Here is an 18,946-nt window from a genome sequence, read left to right on the forward strand (position 1 = left end):
CGTTTAGAAGCCCAATCCATGCCATCGAAGTTAGCTGAGAATTCTCTCTGGTCGACCTGAAGATAAGCTCCTTGAAGACAAAAGTCATGGTGTCTAGTATATCATCTCAAGAACCCCCAATGTTACTAGAACAGTCGCCCATAGACAACATACCTGAATTCAAGTACCTACGTTCTCTGGTAGACCCAATAGGAGGATGCACATCAGAAATTCAGTCGCAAATTGCTTCAGCAGCTGGAGTCTTCACCCAGCTCTGTGGAACCAGAAAAAAGTTCGTTTGAAGACAATAATGAGGATATATCAGGCGCTTGTTCGGTCTGTCTTGCTATACGGCTGTGAGACTTGGGCTCTGAATGCATCCAACAATCAAGCCCTTGACGTTTTTGATAATTCATGTCTAAGGAGAATCATTGACATTAAACTCCGTGATCGAGTCAGCAATGACGAACTCCGCAAACTCTGTCATCAGCGTTTTGATTCGGCCATACACTTCGCCGCCCACACGTTAATAAAGGCCTCTGATGCTCACCTCTTCCGGGATGGAAATGTGACATGGGGGACAGAAGAAAACATGGCTTGCCTGCATCAAAGCTGACCTAGACCCAATCGGTGGCCTCAAGATGTATGGACGAAGATAGGAAAAGTACTGATTTGAATTGATTGAGCCACTTTCGAACGACCGAGACTCTTGGCTTACGACAATGACGAGGCTACTGGACGCCAAGGAGAGCTGAGATGCTTGAGTTCTGCTACAATAAAATAAATAAGTAAGTAAGTAAGGTCTTTTTAGTTGACAGAAAAGCAAATATCCGAGAGTCCTTTCTGATGAGACCCTATCATACCTGCATCACATCCCAAGAGTAGAATTGAAGCTATTTCGCAACCTTCCCAAAATAGGCCAAAATCTGTCTCGATTGGCTAGCAGCTTATGGGCCAACAGAGCCTGGGCCAAGAAGAAATAAATATCTTACATAAAATGGTTTCCATATAAATTATTATAATGGGGCCTAACGAGCTTCAAAAGAAAGGAATATCTCGAGAAAATGATTTGTTTCAAGAATATAAACAATTTCGATTCCTAGTGTGAATTAATTCAAAAGACTTTTTCCACAAATCAAGTTTTTCAAAGAAAGCTAAAGAGCTCCATTAAGCCAATAATAAGCAGAAATAAAGTCAAATTATTTTTCCAAGCGTAAAACTACAACACATCACTATAAAAAAATAAATGAAACTCAAAACAAACATAAAAACATAGGCAGCGCAAAAGTGCTGCCTAAGTAAAGAACGACGTTTGCACAATGTATTATTTATTTTTATTTATTTTTTTCCATACCCGGGCACTTCGAAGGAGTTGTCGTAGAAACTTCGAAAAGGGCTCATTCGATTGGAAATTGGAGTGGCTAGTGCCCTTTATAATAGTCAAAAGTGATAAGAGGGCAACTAGCCCCCCCCCCACGCCCATCATTCCCCCAAACACATCCAATCAAAATTTTGAGATAGCCATTTTGTTCAGCGTAGTTGATTTCCAGATAGAAATTATGTTTTTGAGGAGGACCCTCCCCTACAGCCTTCAGGGTAAGGGCTGTAAGTTATGCCCTGGTGGCACATAAAGTTTTATAGAAGGCGTTGTCGTAGAAACTTCAAAAAAGGCTCATTCGATTGGAAATTCAAAGGGCTAGTGCCCTTTTTACTAGTCAAAATTGATTGGAGGTCAACTCGCCCCCCCTCCCGCCGCTCATTCTCCCAAACACATCCAGTCAAAATTTTGAGATTGCCATTTTGTTCCGCGTAGTTGATTACAAGATAGAAAATATGTTTTGAGGAGGACACGCCCCCCTCCCCAACCCTTGGGGCAAGGGTTTTAAGTTATGCCCTGAGGGCCTATAAGAACGATGTTTGCACAATGTATTATTTATTATTTTTTTCCTTTAGAGCAGGGCACTTTGTATCGAAGACGTTGTCGTAGAATCTTCGATAAGGGCTCATTCAATTAGGAATTGGAGTGGCTTCTGCCCTTTTTAATAGTCAAAAGTGATTGGAAGGCAACTAACACCCCTTCCACACCCACCATTTACCGAAACACATCCAATCAAAATTTTGAGATAGCCATTTTGTTCAGCATAGTTGATTTCGAGACAGGAGTTATGTTTATGAGGAGAACACTCTCCCTCAGCCTTCAGGGCAAGGGTTGTTATTCCCTGTGGGCATATAAGGTTTTTATAGAAGGCGTTGTCGTAGAAACTTCAAAAAAGGCTCATTTGATTGGAAATTCAAAGGGCTAGTGCCCTATTTAATAGTCGAAAGTCATTGGAGGACAACTAACCCCCTTCTACCGCCAACCTTTCCCTGAAACACATCCAATCAAAATTTTGAGAAATCCATTTTATTCAACATAGTTATAGGGTCTGTAAATTGGGTCATTGAGGATGACGTCCCCCACATAGCCCTCAGGGCAAGGGTTCTAAGTTATGCCCTGGGGGCTTATAAGGCTCTTACAGAGCGTGTTGTCGTAAAAACTACAAAAAGGGCTCTTTCGAATAGAAATCGAAATGACTAGTGCCCTTTTTAATAGTTGAAAGCGATTAGAAGGCAACTAACACCCCCTCCACGCCCACCATTTCCCCGAAACACATCCAAACAAAATTTTGAGGTAGCCAATTTGTTCAGCGTAGTTGATTTCCGGATAGAAATTATGTTTTTGAGGAGGACACTCCCTACAGCCTTCAGGGCAAGGGTTGTGTTATGCCCTGGAGCGTATATAAGGTTTTATAGAAGGCGTTGTCATAGAAACTTCAGAAAAGGCTCATGTCGATTTGAAATTCGAAGGACAGTGCCCTCTTCAACAGTCGAAAGTCATTGGAGGACAACTAACGCCCTTCTACCGCCAACCTCTCCCCGAGGGCACATCCAATCACAATTTTGAGATAGCCATGTTTGCACAATGTAGTTATAAGTTTGGCAAATTAGTTTTTGAGGACGACAACTCCTCACAGTCCTCAGAGCAAGGGTTCTACGTTATGCCCTGGGGGCATCAAGGTTTTATAGAACGCGTTATTGTAGAAACTTCAAAAATGCCTCATTCGATTGAACATTGGAATGGCTTGAATCTTTTTTAATAGTTACAAGTGATTAAAGGCCAACTAACATCTCATCCACCCACATCATTACCCGAAACACATCGAGTACGCGTTTCGGTGTAGCCGTCTTTTTGCGAGTAGTTGATATTCAAATAGAAAATAGGTTCTTTAGGAGGAAACTCCCCCACAACCTTCAGGGTAAGGGCTGTAAGTTATGCCCTGGTGGCACATAAAGTTTTATAGAAGGCGTTGTCGTAGAAACTTCAAAAAAGGCTCATTCGATTGGAAATTCAAAGGGCTAGTGCCCTTTTCAATAGTCAAAATTGATTGGAGGGCAACTAGCCCCCCCTCCCGCCTATCATTCTCCCAAACACATCCAGTCAAAATTTTGAGATAGCCATTTTGTTCCGCGTAGTTGATTACACGATAGAAAATATGTTTTTGAGGAGGACACGCCTCCCCCACCCCTTGGGGCAAGGGTTTTAAGTTATGCCCTGAGGGCCTATAAGAACGATGTTTGCACAATGTATTATTTATTATTTTTTTCCTTTAGAGCAGGGCACTTTGTATCGAAGACGTTGTCGTAGAATCTTCGATAAGGGCTCATTCAATTAGGAATTGGAGTGGCTTGTGCCCTTTTTAATAGTCAAAAGTGATTGGAAGGCAACTAACACCCCTTCCACGCCCACCATTTCCCGAAACACATCCAATCAAAATTTTGAGATAGCCATTTTGTTCAGCATAGTTGATTTCGAGACAGGAGTTATGTTTATGAGGAGAACACTCTCCCTCAGCCTTCAGGGCAAGGGTTGTTATTCCCTGTGGGCATATAAGGTTTTTATAGAAGGCGTTGTCGTAGAAACTTCAAAAAAGGCTCATTCGATTGGAAATTCAAAGGGATAGTGCCCTTTTTAATAGTCGAAAGTCATTGGAGGACAACTAACCCCCTTCTACCGCCAACCTTTCCCCGAAACACATCCAATCAAAATATTGAGATAGCCATTTTATTCAACGTAGTTTTAAGTTCTGCAAATTAGGTCTTTGAGGACGAAAACCCCCTCACAGTCCCCAGGGCAAGGGTTGTAAGTTATGCCCTGGGGGCTTATAAGGTTTTATAGAACGCGTTGTCGTAGAAACTTCAAAAAGGACTCACTCGATTAGAAATTGGAGTGGTTTGTGCCCTTTTTAATAGTCGAAAGTGATTGGAAGGCAACTAACACCCCTTCCATGCCCACTATTTCCCGAAACACATCCACTCAAAATTTTGAGGTATCCATTTTGTTCAGCGTAGTTGATTTCCGGATAGAAATTATGTTTTTGAGGAGGACACTCCCCCACAGCCTTCAGGGCAAGGGTTGTAAGTCATACCCTGGAGGCATATAAGGTTTTTATAGAAGGCGTTGTCGTAGAAACTTCAAAAAAGGCTCATTCGATTGGAAATTCAAAGGGATAGTGCCCTTTTTAATAGTCGAAAGTCATTGGAGGACAACTAACCCCCTTCTACCGCCAACCTTTCCCCGAAACACATCCAATCACAATTTTGAGATAGCCATTTTATTCAACGTAGTTATAAGTTTGGCAAATTAGGTCTTTGAGGACGACAACCCCCTCACAGTCCTCAGGGCAAGGGTTCTAAGTTATGCCCTGGGGGCATATACAGTTTTTATAGAGATCGTTGTTGAAAAAATTACAAAAATGGCTGATTCGAATAACAATTGAATGACTAGTGCCCTTTTTAATAGTCAAAAGTCATTGAAAGGGAACTATCATCACTTCCACGCCCACCATTTCCCCAAACACATCCAATCAAAATTTTGAGATAGCCATTTTGTTCAGCGTAGTTGATTTCCAGATAGAAATTATGTTTTTGAGGAGGAACAGACAATCATAGAGAGCAAAATAGCGCTGCCTAATTAAAGAACGATGTTTGCACAATGTATTATTTATTTTTATTAATTTTTTTCCATACCCGGGCACTTCGTATCAAAGGAGTTGTCTTAGGAACTTCGAAAAGGGCTCATTCGATTGGAAATTGGAGTGGCTAGTGCCCTTTATAATAGTCAAAAGTGATTGAAGGGCAACCAGCCCCTCCCCCACGCCCTTCATTCCAACAAACACATCCAATCAAAATTTTGAGATAGCCATTTTGTTTCAGCGTAGTTGATTTCCAGATAGAAAATATGTTTACCCCCTCAGAGCCCTCAGTGCAAGGGCTTTAAGTTATGCCCTGGGGGCGTATAAGGTTTGTATAGAAAGTTTTCGTAAGGTTTCAAAAAGGGCTCATTTAAAGAACGATGTTGGCACAATATATTTTTTTTTCTTGGTCTCAGACCAGGGCACTTCGTTTCGATGGAGTTGTCGTAGAAACTTCGAAAACCACTCATTCGATTAGAAATTGGAGTGGCTAGTGCCCTTTTCAATAGTCAAAAGTGATTGGAAGGCAACCATCCCATCCACGCCCTTCATTTCCCCAAACACATCCAATCAAAATTTTGAGATAGCCATTTTGTTCAACGTAGTTGATTTCCAGATAGAAAATATGTTTTTGAGGAGGTCACTCCCTCACAACCCTCAGGCCAAGGGTTTTAAGTTATGCTCTGGTGGCATATAAGAACGATGCTGGCACAATTTATTTTTTGTTATTTTTTTCTTTAGATCAGGGCACTTCGTATCGAAGAATTTGTCGTAGAAACTTCGAAAAGGGTTCATTCAATTGGAAATTGGAGTGGCTAGTGCCCTTTTTAATAGTCGAAAGTGATGAGAAGGCGACTAACACCCCTTCCACGCCCACCATGTCCCGAAACCCATCCAATCTAAATTTTGAGAGAGCCATTTTGTTCAGCGTAGTTGATTTCCAGATAGTAAATATGCTTTTGAGGAGGTCACTCCTCCGCAACCCTCAAGGCAAGGGTTTTAAGATATGCCCTGGGGATATAAGAACGATGTCGGCTGTATGTATTATTTATTTATTTTTTCTTTTAGACCAGGGCACTTCGTATCGAAGAAGTTGTTTTAAAAACTTCAAAAATGGCTCGTTTAATTGGAAATAGGAGTGGCTTGTGCCCTTTTTAGTAGTTGAAAGTGAAAGGAAGGCAACGAACACCCTTTGCATGCAAACCATTTCTCGAAACACATCCAATCAAAATTTTGAGATAGTCATTTTGTTCAGCGTAGTTGATTTCCAGATAGAAAATATGTTTTTGAGGAGGTCACTCCTCCACAGCCATAAAGGCAAGGGTTTTAAGATATGCCCTGGGGATATAAGAACGATGTCGGCTGTATGTATTATTTATTTTTTTTTCCTTTTACATCAAGGTGATTCGTATTGAATAACTTACCCGAGAAACATTAAGAAAGGCTAATGCCATTTAGAGTTAAAGTGGCTTGTGCACCTTTTGAAAATCGAAAGTGATTAGATAGCAACTTACACCCTGTTGATACACACAATCTTACGAAACACAACCAATTAAAATTTGGAGAAAGCCATGTTGTTCAGCGTAGTTGATTTCCAGATAGAAATTATGTTTTTGAGGAGGACAGTTCCCCACAGCCTTCAGGGCAAGGGTTGTAAGTTATGCCCTTGGGGCATATAATGTTTTTATATAAAGCGTTGTCGTATAAAACTTCAAAAAAGTCTCATTCCATTGGAAATTCAAAGGGTTAGTGCCCTTTTTAATAGTCAAAAGTGATTGGAGGGCAACTAACCCCCTTCTCACGCCCACCTTTTACCAAAACACATCCAATCAAAATTCTGAGATAGTCATTTTGTTTAACGTAGTTGAAAATTCTGGAAATTATATCTTTGAGAATGACAACCCCCCCCCCCCCAGCCCTCCGAACACGGGTGGGTAGTTATGTCCTGTAGTCCACTAAGGTTCTCATATGACGCGGTTTCGGAAAAACGTCAAAAAAGGCGCATTTGATTGGAAAGTGAAATGGCTAGTGCCCTTTTTAATAGTCGAAATTGATTAGAATGCAACTAACACCCCTTCCACGCCGACCATTTCCTCAAACTCATACAATCAAAATTTTGAGATAGCCTTTTTGTTCCGCGCAGTTTAAAGTTCAGGAAATTATATCTTTGAGCATGGCACTCCCCCCCCCCCACAGTCTTCAGGGCAAGGGTTATAAATTATGCCCTGGGGCATATGAGTTTTTATTGAAATCTTTGCCATAAAACTTGAAAAAGGGCTCATTCGATTGGAAATTCAAAGGTCTATTGCCCTTTTTAATAGTCAAAAGTGATTTGAGCACAACTAACCCCCCTCTTACGCCCACCTTTTCCCCAAACACATCCAATCGAAATTTTTAGATAGCAATTTTGTTCAGCGTAGTTGATTTCCAGATTGAAATTATGTTTTTTAAGGAGGACACTCGCCCACAGCCCTCAGGGCAAGGGTTGTAAGTTGCCTTCCCAAGGCCAGAACATAATTTGTACTTTACTGAAAAAAATACAGATGAATATGCATTGTCAATTTAATATACATATACTGATATTTAGTAATCAAAATGTTAACATTATTTGATTTATTAAAGTTGTAAAAGCAAAAACATTTATATTTTTTCTGTAAAGTGCAAATTATGTACTGGCCTTTGGAAGGCATAGGGGTTTTGAGCCCAACTTATGTTAATTTCTGCTCGTTTTGAGTTTGACGCGTTAATTTATTGTAATTTCTGTTCGTTTTGGGTTCCATTTATTTAACGATGCTTATTTGTGGTAGTTTCACGCTTGGTAGATTATTTGATTTTATTTTTCTTCATTTTTTGTTTAATGGAGTTCTTTACTTTTCTTTGAAAAACTTATTTTGTGGAAATTTTTTTTTTTTTTAATTTATACAATAAATAACCGAGTCAAACTCAAAGCGAGCAAAAATTAACATGAGTAGGGCTGATAACCCCCATGCCTTCTCAGGACTCGAACATAATTTGCACTTTACTAAAAAATAAAAATAAAAAAATAAATGGAAGAGGATTGTCAGTTTAATTGACATATACTGATATGTATTCCTTAAAATGTTGATAATTGTTTATTTATGAAAGTAAGAAAAGTGAAAATATTTAAAAGTGAAAACATTTTCGGGGGGTATCCACCCTCCGATCACTTTGAATCCTAAAAAGAGAATTAGAATTTCTGATTACCAATCCAATGAGCCCCCTCCGAAGTTAATACGACCACCCTTTTAATTAAAACCTTATATGTCCCCAGGGCATAACTTACAACCCTTGCCCTGAGGGATCTGGGGGGGGTATCATCCTCAAAGACGAAATTTCCGGACCTTTTAACTACGCTGAACATGTGTTAGGGGAAATGGTGGGTACGGGAGGGGCATTAGTTGCCCTCTAATCACTTTCGACTACTAAAAAGGGCACTAGCCTCTTCAATTTCCAAACGAAGGAGCCTTTTTAGAAGTTCCTACGACAACAAAGTTGCCGTCCAAACACTTTCGACTATTCAAAAGGGCACTAGCCCTTTAAATTTCCGATTGAATGAGTCCTTTTCAAGGTTTCTACGACAACTTCTTCGATACGAAGTGCCCAGATCTAAAACGAAATAGAAAATAAATAAATAAAATAAATAATAGATTGTGCCCATGTCGCTCTTTACTTAGGCAGCGCTATTGCGCTGCCTAAAAATTTCAGACCGTAAAGACACTTCGATCAAAATTTCAGGATAAAGGGAACCTCAATTGGGAAACAAATCTTGCTGTGTCGACTCTTGGTGTCCTTTTTTTGAAAAACATAGCAGAAATTTTCATAATAAATAACCTCAAAATGATTCATTAAAACAACCAATTCCAACAAATATAATACAAATAGGCTCTTATATTAAAGATTCGATCAATTTTGATTAGCATTCAAAGGGGTAAAACATGGTGTTAGGAATTAAATAGGAGGCGGAAACCTGTGCACGTTTTATACCCATTTGAATTGCATTCTCCCTTCTCATGCGTAACAAAATTTGCAGTAGAATTTTTTTTTAAATCTTTTGTGCAAAATTATTGCAGTTCAAAAATTTTTACTTAACATTTTAAGTTTCTCCAAAACTTAAATAGCAGGCCAGAATATCAATTCTTAAACAGAAAACAAAACGGAACTGTAACTCATGTATTAATCAACAAGAAAAAAATAATGTCAACTAAAATGGACACAAATTAATTAAAAAAATTATTGTTAGGTGATTTTCTTCCTTTTTGTTGATGTCGTTTATATTTTGACAACTAAATACCATATTGTTCAAAATACATATCGCTTTTAATAAAATACAAATGGCAATCACGTTTTTAGAGGTTTTGGAGCGGGAGACGGGAACAGGTAGCACCATTGTCGTTTGTAAATTCTAATTAACTTGAGCTACTACTTTTTTGTGATGTTGTCGTTAAAGTTCTGACAATAAGGAGAAGCTGCTAACAAAAAAAAAAAAAATATTTTGCAGTAAAACGCAAACGATGATCTGGTTTTTGAACGGTCTTCGAGGCAGAATCTATTCGTTTTAAGCATGACTTGATTTTCAAGTTAATTTGTTTTTGTTTTGGCTCTTATTGTAATTTTTGGTCGTTTTTAATTTGAATTATTATAAGACTTTGTTTTTCATTATTTATAGGTTTTAAGATAGCTCTTTGGTTTTCTTTAAGGCATCGTTTTAGACAGTATTGTTTTTGTTGTTAAAGATATTGGGGTCTCAGAAAATAGAAAAAAATTTGATTGACCGTCTTTTATTAAAAAAATGATAAAGCTTTTTTTTGTCTATTGCTCCCAGCTGTGTTAAAATTGAACCAGGTCTTACCATTAAATATTTTTAGACTAAAGACTATGATCTGGATTTTATTTTATTTATCTTAATTTTTATTTCAGGTACTTTCAATTTTAAAGCATCCTGGAGTCAAAGTGGTTGGATTACACTGCCATCTAGGTAGCACAATAAAATCAGTTGATATATTTAAAGATGCTGCTATCATTCTGAATAACTTAGGAACAAAGGTAATTATCAATTAGTTTCCATATACTATTATGACTTTATATCAGTTTGCTGCTGTTGTGACTTTATATCAGTTTGCTGCTGTTAACTCCTATTATTGCTTCGGAGTAATCAGTAAAATCCTACTAAATAACGTGAGCTACATAATCTAAATAATGTAACTAAATAATCTTTCTATGCAGTCCATTTTTAACAATTAAATATTCACTTGATACCTGAGCACATTTTCTTGCATGTCAAGAGAAATTACTGCAAATGCTAAATTACATTCCCTCCTCAAAACTGGTAAAAAGTTCTTCACACTCCGCAAAATTGCAGCGATTTCTCGTAAAACGTAGTACTTCAAAATGGAGGGCATATAAGAATTGAAGAGCGAATCAAATATTATGGGAAAATAGTCAGGCGTTCATCTTCCATGATTTGAGATAGGACTATGGAAAAAAGAATACCCCATGTTTCTTTTTAATTTTATTGTGCAATGAAGTACTTAAGATAAGAAATGAATTAAAAAATAAACAGTAAAGTGATAAAGGAATAAAGTAAACATAATCCAAGTAAAGTAAAAAAAACAGGTAGCACAACAAAGCTCTCGACATCAAATATCACTAAGACAAGTCATGAAATTGGCATAACTTCCCAAATAAGATACTAAAAGATAAGTTCCTCGTTGTTTTTTTCTAGAGTCTGAAAAAACGACTCTTGCAGATGGGTCTATAAAGTAAATGACGCAGCCTTTTAGGTGGGTTGAAATTTTGAGAATTTCAGAAAATATTTTCATTATTTTTGAAAATTAGACAGGGTTTTCATATAAGATTTGACATTAGAGAAAAATATTTTGAACCATAATCCAATTCAGTAAAAATAAAGCCATTTTTTGACGTATTTGGTCTAAATTATATGCTTAATTGAATGAATTATTCGTGGTAAAAAAAAACAATTTAATACCGATTTACAAAAATTAATCAGTGGCACCTCTTGCTAGGACACAATGCAAAAATAATAAAGATAAGAGATAGAAAGAACATAATAAATAGAACTGGAGAAATGTAGTAAATTGACTTCTTGAGTTATTTTAAAAAATGTTTATGTCGGCGTGAAACCATTTACCAAATTAGACACAAACAGACAAATAGGTGCATTAGATACATAATATAAATTGGTAAATTATGTAAAGTAAGTATATTCTATTATAGTTCCTGACCTGTAATGATAGATCAACCTGTTTTCTAACTATTTTACTTTTTTAGAAATAAGTAACACTAGAAAATGTAAGACAATTAAGGAAGATAATAAAATCATACTAAGTTAGAAAATAATTTAGTAATTTCAGTAATTTAAATGCTTATAAAATAATCAGAGAAAATAATAGATTAGAAAAGCTTATAGAAAACATGCAAGTAAAAATAAATTGTTCGAAACTTTTGCTTTTCAATCTATTTCAAAGGCATTCATATCAAGCAGCTCTTTATGTAGATCATGTTTCAGTTGACCACGACTATTTAAGTCCTGAATATTTGGAATAGCCTCATTCCGAAGCTTAAAGTTCCAAGGACAATAAAATTAGGTCATTTTCTTATTGGTTCAAAGGAAATATACATGCCATAAATGTCTTTAAACCTAGGATATATCGAGAATTTGACTCTAATGAGAAAGACCTCCATCTGGCCTTAGTCAGTTTTAGTTGCAGCGGGAGCCAAATCAAAAACAAGTAAAAATTAGCCAAAAATAATCAAAAAACATGTGGCACTAAACAACTTAAGAAGACGTAGCTTTCGTTTAAAGGTGTAGATGTCTTTAGCAATCATTTTACTGTTAAATTTTTAGTTTTTATGTCAAATTTTTTACTTTTCTGTGACAGTGAAAATGAAACCAGGTTTATTGAATTGGCTAAGTAGAAATATACTTGCCATGTATATTTTCAAAATTAGGACATATCAAGAATTCGACTCTAATGAAAAAGAATTTCATCTTGCCTTGGTCAGTTTTGGTTGCAGCGGGCAAAATATCGAAAACAAGCAAAAACTAGCCAAAAATATGCAAAAAAAATGTTTCAGAAAACAGTTTAAGAAGATATAGTTTTCATTTCAAAATGTGCTTGTCTTTGGGAATCATCCTAGCATTAATTTTTCACTTTTTATTGAATGCGCTATTCGGTGAATAGAGCTTTTTTAATGAAAGCTCGGGATTCTTGATATATCCTTATTCTGAAAATATACATGACAAGTGTATTTCTTCTTAGCCAACTGTATCTCTATTTGGTTTTGGTTGCAGCGACAGCCAAATTGATAATAAGAAAAAATAGCCAAAAATGAGCAAAATACATGTGGTGCTAAACAGCTTAAGAAGATATAGCTTTCATTTAAAGGTCTTCTGGAATCATCCTACTGTTAATTTTTTACTTTTTATGTCAAAAATTTTTTACTTTCTTATGACTATAAAAATGAAATGAGATTTTTTTTCATTGGTCAAGCAGAAATATACTTGTTGTATATGTTTTCAAAATTAGTATATAGCGAGAATTCCACTTCAATGAAAAATCTGACCTTAGGTGGTTTTGGTTACAGCGGGCGCAAAATTAAAAAAAAATCAAAAATAAGCCAAAAACATGTGGTACCAAACAGCTTAAGAAGACATAGCTTTCATTTCATATAAAAATATACCAAAGACGGTTCTAGGGAAGAATAAATTTTTAACTTTAACATCTCTAAAACTTTGTGATTAAGAACGGCTGTCTTTCGTTAAAATCTAGTTCTTAAGAAATCTAGAGGGTAACACTCATACATAAAACCTTGTCTTTATTTAGCTTCGCCATGAGGGTTTTCCTAATCTGGAGTATCTGAACCTCGGAGGAGGCCTCGGAATCGACTACACAGGGGAAGATGTTTTACCCAAGCCGTCTAACATGATCAGCGTTATTCGACAGGAAGTCTCACCTGAATTGAAAATAATAGTTGAACCAGGTCGCTCCATTGTTGGCAACTCAGGTCAGTATAGAGAATATAAATAGTGAAATGAAGTAGATCGAATGAAGAAACTGTAAGTGCTAATTCAGTATATAGCTAATAGAGAACATAGGAGTATCAAATTAAACTGTAATGTTTGGGTCTACTTTTCAAAAGAACAAAGTGACACGATATTCTCTGGAAATATGATTTCTATAAAAGTACTGTCAATTAAACTTAAGCTTAGATAGCCTATAATACACTCGAGTAACTCAGCTTTTAGATTTCATATTTAGGCAGTTACTTCTGACTTTCAAACCACATGTGCTGCTTTCTACCGTCGTTCATGAAAGAAGCTAAGGGTACAGTCAAAATATAACTGCCTGGCGACTTTATTTTGTTAGTTCTAGTGTCATATCCCTCCAGGATATATATTAGATGTCAATCAAGATGTAGACTAGGGGATGGTTTTAACTTTTCCCTTACATTCAAAGTAACTTACGAGCTACTAGGTTCGACAAAATACGGCCTCAAAACAAGTCAATACAACTTAAATGGATAAAACTTACATGAAGAGTTGTCAGAAACTGTTGTCAGAACAAGTGGATACAACTTACCTGAAGAGTTGTCAGAAATTAAAGAGAATTGATGAAAAATAAAAATTTATGTCCAAATTACACCTATTAGGGACACTCATCTGATGTCAGCCAAATCTAACTGTAAGTGAGAGTAACTGTCTTACTTGTGAAGTTTGGAGTCCATGCACATGTTGACTTGTGTTATGTGGGGCTCCCATGGCGTTAATAAAGCCAATAAACTTTTTCAAGAAAGTGCAAACCATAAAGTTTAACCCACTCAAACAAGGATTTCACCTTTTTGACTTTACAGCAACTTTTCATAAAATGACTGAAATAGTCAGACATGGAACTTAGAAAACCATCTTTTTGGAAGCTTTTAAAAGTCTGAAATTTTAGATACTTTTATTGAACCGGTTTTACAGAGTTAAAACTTTTTCTTATTCCTTGCAAATTCCTCGCTCCCGTTTTATTCCGCTTCATTTTTTCTTTTTAATAACATTAAAAATATTTTTTGTTTCTTTTATCAAGCAAAATATTTAAACAAGTATCCACCTTTTTACTTTTAGACACTAATTTGTATGTTGTTTATTTGAAATTTTCCACACGTCTTCTGGTATTTTGTGGACTTTCTTGAAAAGGTTAAATAAAGTTCAACTTTCTTCCTTCAGCAATAAAGTCAACAAAGTCATGCGAGGAAAACAGTTTATTAGCTTTGTGGACGCCTTTATTGACTTTATTGACGCCGTGGGAGCCCCGCATTAGAGTAAGAGAGCACCAAATTCTCATCCAAATACCATAATGAGCTGCTTGGTTTTGACCGAGAATGGTAGAAAGTAAGGATTGTAAGAATTTTGCTTTTTGAACATTGTTGTTCCTGATCGAGTATACCTGGGAGAGTGGGCCCCAAGAATATTGTCATCATGGTGTTAGCCAGAAGGACTGTTAGGTCTTAACAAGATTAGGGTATAAATTAAGAGTTATTGTCCTTTCATGCTTCTTGGAGGGATCAGATATTTTTTTGAGGAGGCCTGTTAAATTCTTGTTACTATGGCATTTAGAAAAATGGGTTTTTAGATCTTGACTAAAAGTGGTGAGATGTAAAATAAATTTCCGAGTTGTTCCTTTTAGGAGTCCTTTAATATTTTGACCAGTGTTCGAGAATGTGCTACTGTATTCTTGTCATCGCTGTATCTACACAGATGAGCTACCAGGTCTTAGTCAAATAGGGCAGAACATAAGATTAATTGTCCTGCTTAAAGTTTGTTCCCAATTTATCGTAATTGAGATAAGGGTGTTCTAAAATTTTTGTCACCAGAATATTGCTCAAAAGGACTTGTTTAATATTAATAATACTAAAACTGGAAGCTATAGTCCTTTTTGTACTTCTTGGGGAGGGGCGGAGGTTCAGAAGCGGATATGACTTTTTTAAGGGAAGCCTTCTAAATTCATGTCTTAATGCTAACTAGGAAAATGGGATTTTAGATCAAAAAATTGTCGGAAATGTCATAGTTGTCTCTTTTCGGGAGTCCTTTCATGTGTTGGCCTCTTTTAAGGGAATGCGTCACTGAATTCTTGTTATCACTACATATACCAGGAGGGGAATGTCAAGTTTTAACCGAACTTGATAGGACTGTCAAGTTATAACCAAACTGGTTTAAGAGCTAAAGTCTTAGGTATACCTTCTGCTGTTCTGCACCGGATGAAATTTTTGTGGCACCTTGAAATCTTACAATCAGGAAATCTAGCAGAAAGCACTACCAAATATCAATCAAACTCTGTCGGAAGAAAAATTAACTGGTTCAGTTCCATCTTTCAAGGTTTGGGAATGATCCAACACCTGTGTCTGGAGAAAAGGGAGTTTCTAAATTACTTTCATAAGCACGTAGCATTCAGATCAAACTTAGCTCTTACACTGGTCTCGTGCAAGAACTAGAGTCATAGTTGTGTCTTTCTGTGATAGTTACCTGATGAAACTTCTATGGAAACAGGGAGGGTAAAAATATCAAAATATCTTTTACCCATATAATTTCTAGGTCGACTGGCTAGCTATTCAGAAGAATATGGCAAAAATCAAATGCTACAGTCTCAGGCGACTGTGCTTCATTGAGTGCTTCATATGAGGGTAGGAGGTTCTTTAATGTTAGTCATTAGGACGTGAAATAGATGTGGACGTTGACTTCTAAGCATCCTAGGTTGGTAGTAGTAATTGGTGCCTTGTTTGTACTATTTGTGCTGATTTCAGTTAAACGTCTGTAAACATACGATTACATTGATTTATAAAAGGGTTACCTTTCAATAGTTAGTACCTGACCCGACTTTTATGAGGAAGTAGATGCCTAAATTTTGTTATTATAACGTAGACAGAACATTACAAGAGATAGATAAATCTTGATGGAAAGTAATAGCTAGTGTCTTAATATGGTTTTCTATCGGTAAATCAAAAAGAAGATACTGTACTTTTTATTTTGGGGGATCTTTGGCCCCTCTGCAATTTTACCAAGGGCTTAGATGTAAAATTCCTATTTATCAGGGTGTGCACAAAAAGGGTATTGTATATTGAATAAACTTAGTCAGAAGTGTTAGTTATCTCTTATTTACGCCTTGGCAGATTGCCGTATTGAACTTATGTGGGCGTATACGAAGGGTTTACCATAATTTATTTTCACAAGAACATCTACAAGAAGGGGTGGTCATATTCAAAAATTCTTTTATTCGTACTATCTTCATCCAATCGATAGTAAAATTGAATTTAGATGAAATTTAGTCATTACTAGCTGGGAGAACTCTCGTTCCAAATTGATTTTCAGTCAAAATACCTGAAATTGCATTTAATTTTGAACTGTAGGTTTTTTTCCTTGCTTGCAATATTTTGGTAATTTCAAAGGATTTCACTTTAATATTTAAAAAGATCCGTTAGCTTGAATAATCTTAACTTTTGGATGAATTTCAGAAGATAAGAAAAATTAAAACTTTCGTCGTGTTTAGTAGATTGTGTATTCAAGATATTGTACCCCAATTATTAATGTGGAAAACTTTTCACCATAGTTATTTCACTTGTGTTTAATGATGAATTTATTTGTGTTTCTTTGTGTTTAGCTGATTTTGTTTTATAACCCACTGTGCATCAATTACTTATGCGCAAAATGTTCTGCACCTGGTATTCCACTAGTGCTTAGTGTTTGGTTGATTTGGGCTTTGTTGAGTTTAGTTGATTGTTTTTTAAAACATTTTCTACTGCAATTATCTTAAGGTGAAACTTTCCATCACACGCATTCTTCTTGTGTTAGTGTTTAGTTGATTTGTGTTTTGTTTATTTTATTCTAGGGAATATTCTACCTCAATTTTTTGGTTATGCAAAATTTCATTACTGGTTTTCTTCTTGTGTTAGTGTATAGTTGATTTTGGTTTTAAAATAAACATTTACAGCATATTCGACCTCCGTTATTTATAGGTATAGTTTAACACTGTAGATATACTAATTTTTTTCAGTGTTTAGTTAATTTTTGTTACATTGTGTTTAGTTGATTGCATTTTGAAACATGTTCTATCGCAATTGTCTATGCACAAAATTTTCCACTAGAGGTATTCTATTTGTGTTAGTGTTTCCTTGATTGGTTTTTAATAAGTTGTAATAAGGAAATATTTTACCTCAGTTATTTATACGCAAAATTTACCACCATAGACATTTTACAAGCATTATTTTGGTTATCGTTCAATAGATCTGTGTTTTTTTGTCTTTAGTTGATTATTTTGCAACATATTACACTTCAATTACTTATACGCAAAATTTACTACCTTGTGTTAGTGCTTACTTCATTTGTAGTTGATTGATTTAAATTACAGAAATTCTACTTGTGTTTGTGTATACCAGACTTGTGTTTTTTTTTTTTTTATTTAAAAAAATAATCTAGCTCAGTTATTTATGCGTAAAATTTTCAACTGTAGGTGTTCTAATTGTTTTAGTGTTTACCTGGTTTGTATTTAATTGATTTTGTTTTATAACCTATTCAGCCTCAATTAGGCACAAGTAACATTTTCTACTACAGGTTTTCTGTTTGTGTCTATTGTTCAATAGATCTACGTTGTTTTATATTTAGTTGACTGTGTTTTACAATATATTTCATGCCATTTTCTTATGGGCAAAATTTTTCGCTATTGGTATTCTACTTGTGTTAGTTTTTGTTTGATTTGAGTTTAGTTAATTTCATTTCACAACTCGTTCTACCTCAACTATAGAGTAACCTACAATCAACTAAACACAAAGAAACACGAATCAACTAAACACAAAGCAAAAATAGAATATCTGTCTAGGAAAGTTGTGCAAATAGCTGTGGTACAATATTTTATTGAAGACATTGACCTAGCAAAAAAAAACACGAATTAACTAAACACTAAGTACAAGTAGAATACCAGTATAGGGATATTATAAAATAATTGAGGTAGAATATGCTATAACTTTCAATCAACTAAACACAAAGAAAAACGAATCAACTAAACACAAAGCAAAAGTAGAATATCTGTCTAGGAAAATTGTGTAAATAGCTCTGGTAGAATATTTTATAGAAGACGATGACCTAACAAAAAAAAAAAAAACACGAATTAACTAAACACTAAGTACAAGTAGAATACCAATATAGGGATATTGTAAAATAATTGAGGTAGAATATGCTGTAACTTACAATCAACTAAACACAAAGAAAAACGAATCAACTAAACACAAAGCAAAAGTAGAATATCTGTCTAGGAAAACTGTGTAAATAGCTCCGGTAGAATATTTTATAGAAGACGATGACCTAACAAAAAAAAAACACAAATTAACTAAACACTAAGTACAAGTAGAATACCAGTATAGATATATTGTAAAATAATTGAGGTACAAGATGCTGTAACTTACAACCAACTATACACAAAGAAAAACGAATCAACTAAACACAAAGCAAAAGTAGAATATCTGTCTAGGAAAGTTGTGTAAATATTTTTGGTAGAATATTTTATAGAAGACGATGACCTAACAAAAAAAGAAAACCAACATCAATCAACTAAACAATAAGTACAAGTAGAATACCAGTATAGGAAAATTTTAAAGTAATTGAGGTAGAATATGCTGTTACGTAAAATCAACTAAACACAAAGAAACACACATTAACTAAACACAAAGCAATAGTAGAATATCTGTCTAGGAAAATTGTGTAAATAGTTTTGGTAGAATATTTTATAGAAGACGATAACCTAACAAAAAAGAAAACAAACACGAATCAATTAAACAATAAGTACAAGTAGAATACCAGTATAGAAAAACTGTAAAATAATCGAGGTAGAATATACTGTAACTTGCAAGCAACTAAACACAAAGAAACACAAATCAGCTAAACA

General features: G+C 35.4%; 1 protein-coding gene across 1 annotated transcript in view; it reads left to right on the top strand.

Annotated features, from left to right (window-relative positions):
• LOC148945024 (uncharacterized) overlaps positions 1-18,946 on the top strand; it is a 134,541-nt gene that overhangs the window by 105,341 nt on the left and 10,254 nt on the right. The window contains exons 4-5 of the mRNA XM_089098578.1: positions 9,930-10,055; positions 12,857-13,037. Coding sequence (XP_088954704.1) covers positions 9,930-10,055; positions 12,857-13,037 — 307 coding nt within the window. The remainder of the gene's footprint in view (positions 1-9,929; positions 10,056-12,856; positions 13,038-18,946) is intronic.

The sequence above is a fragment of the Artemia sp. Qi Xiang Cuo genome, chromosome 13 (assembly GCF_049724085.1).
Source record: "Artemia sp. Qi Xiang Cuo chromosome 13, ASM4972408v1, whole genome shotgun sequence".
NCBI classification, from domain to species: Eukaryota; Metazoa; Arthropoda; class Branchiopoda; order Anostraca; family Artemiidae; genus Artemia; species Artemia sp. Qi Xiang Cuo.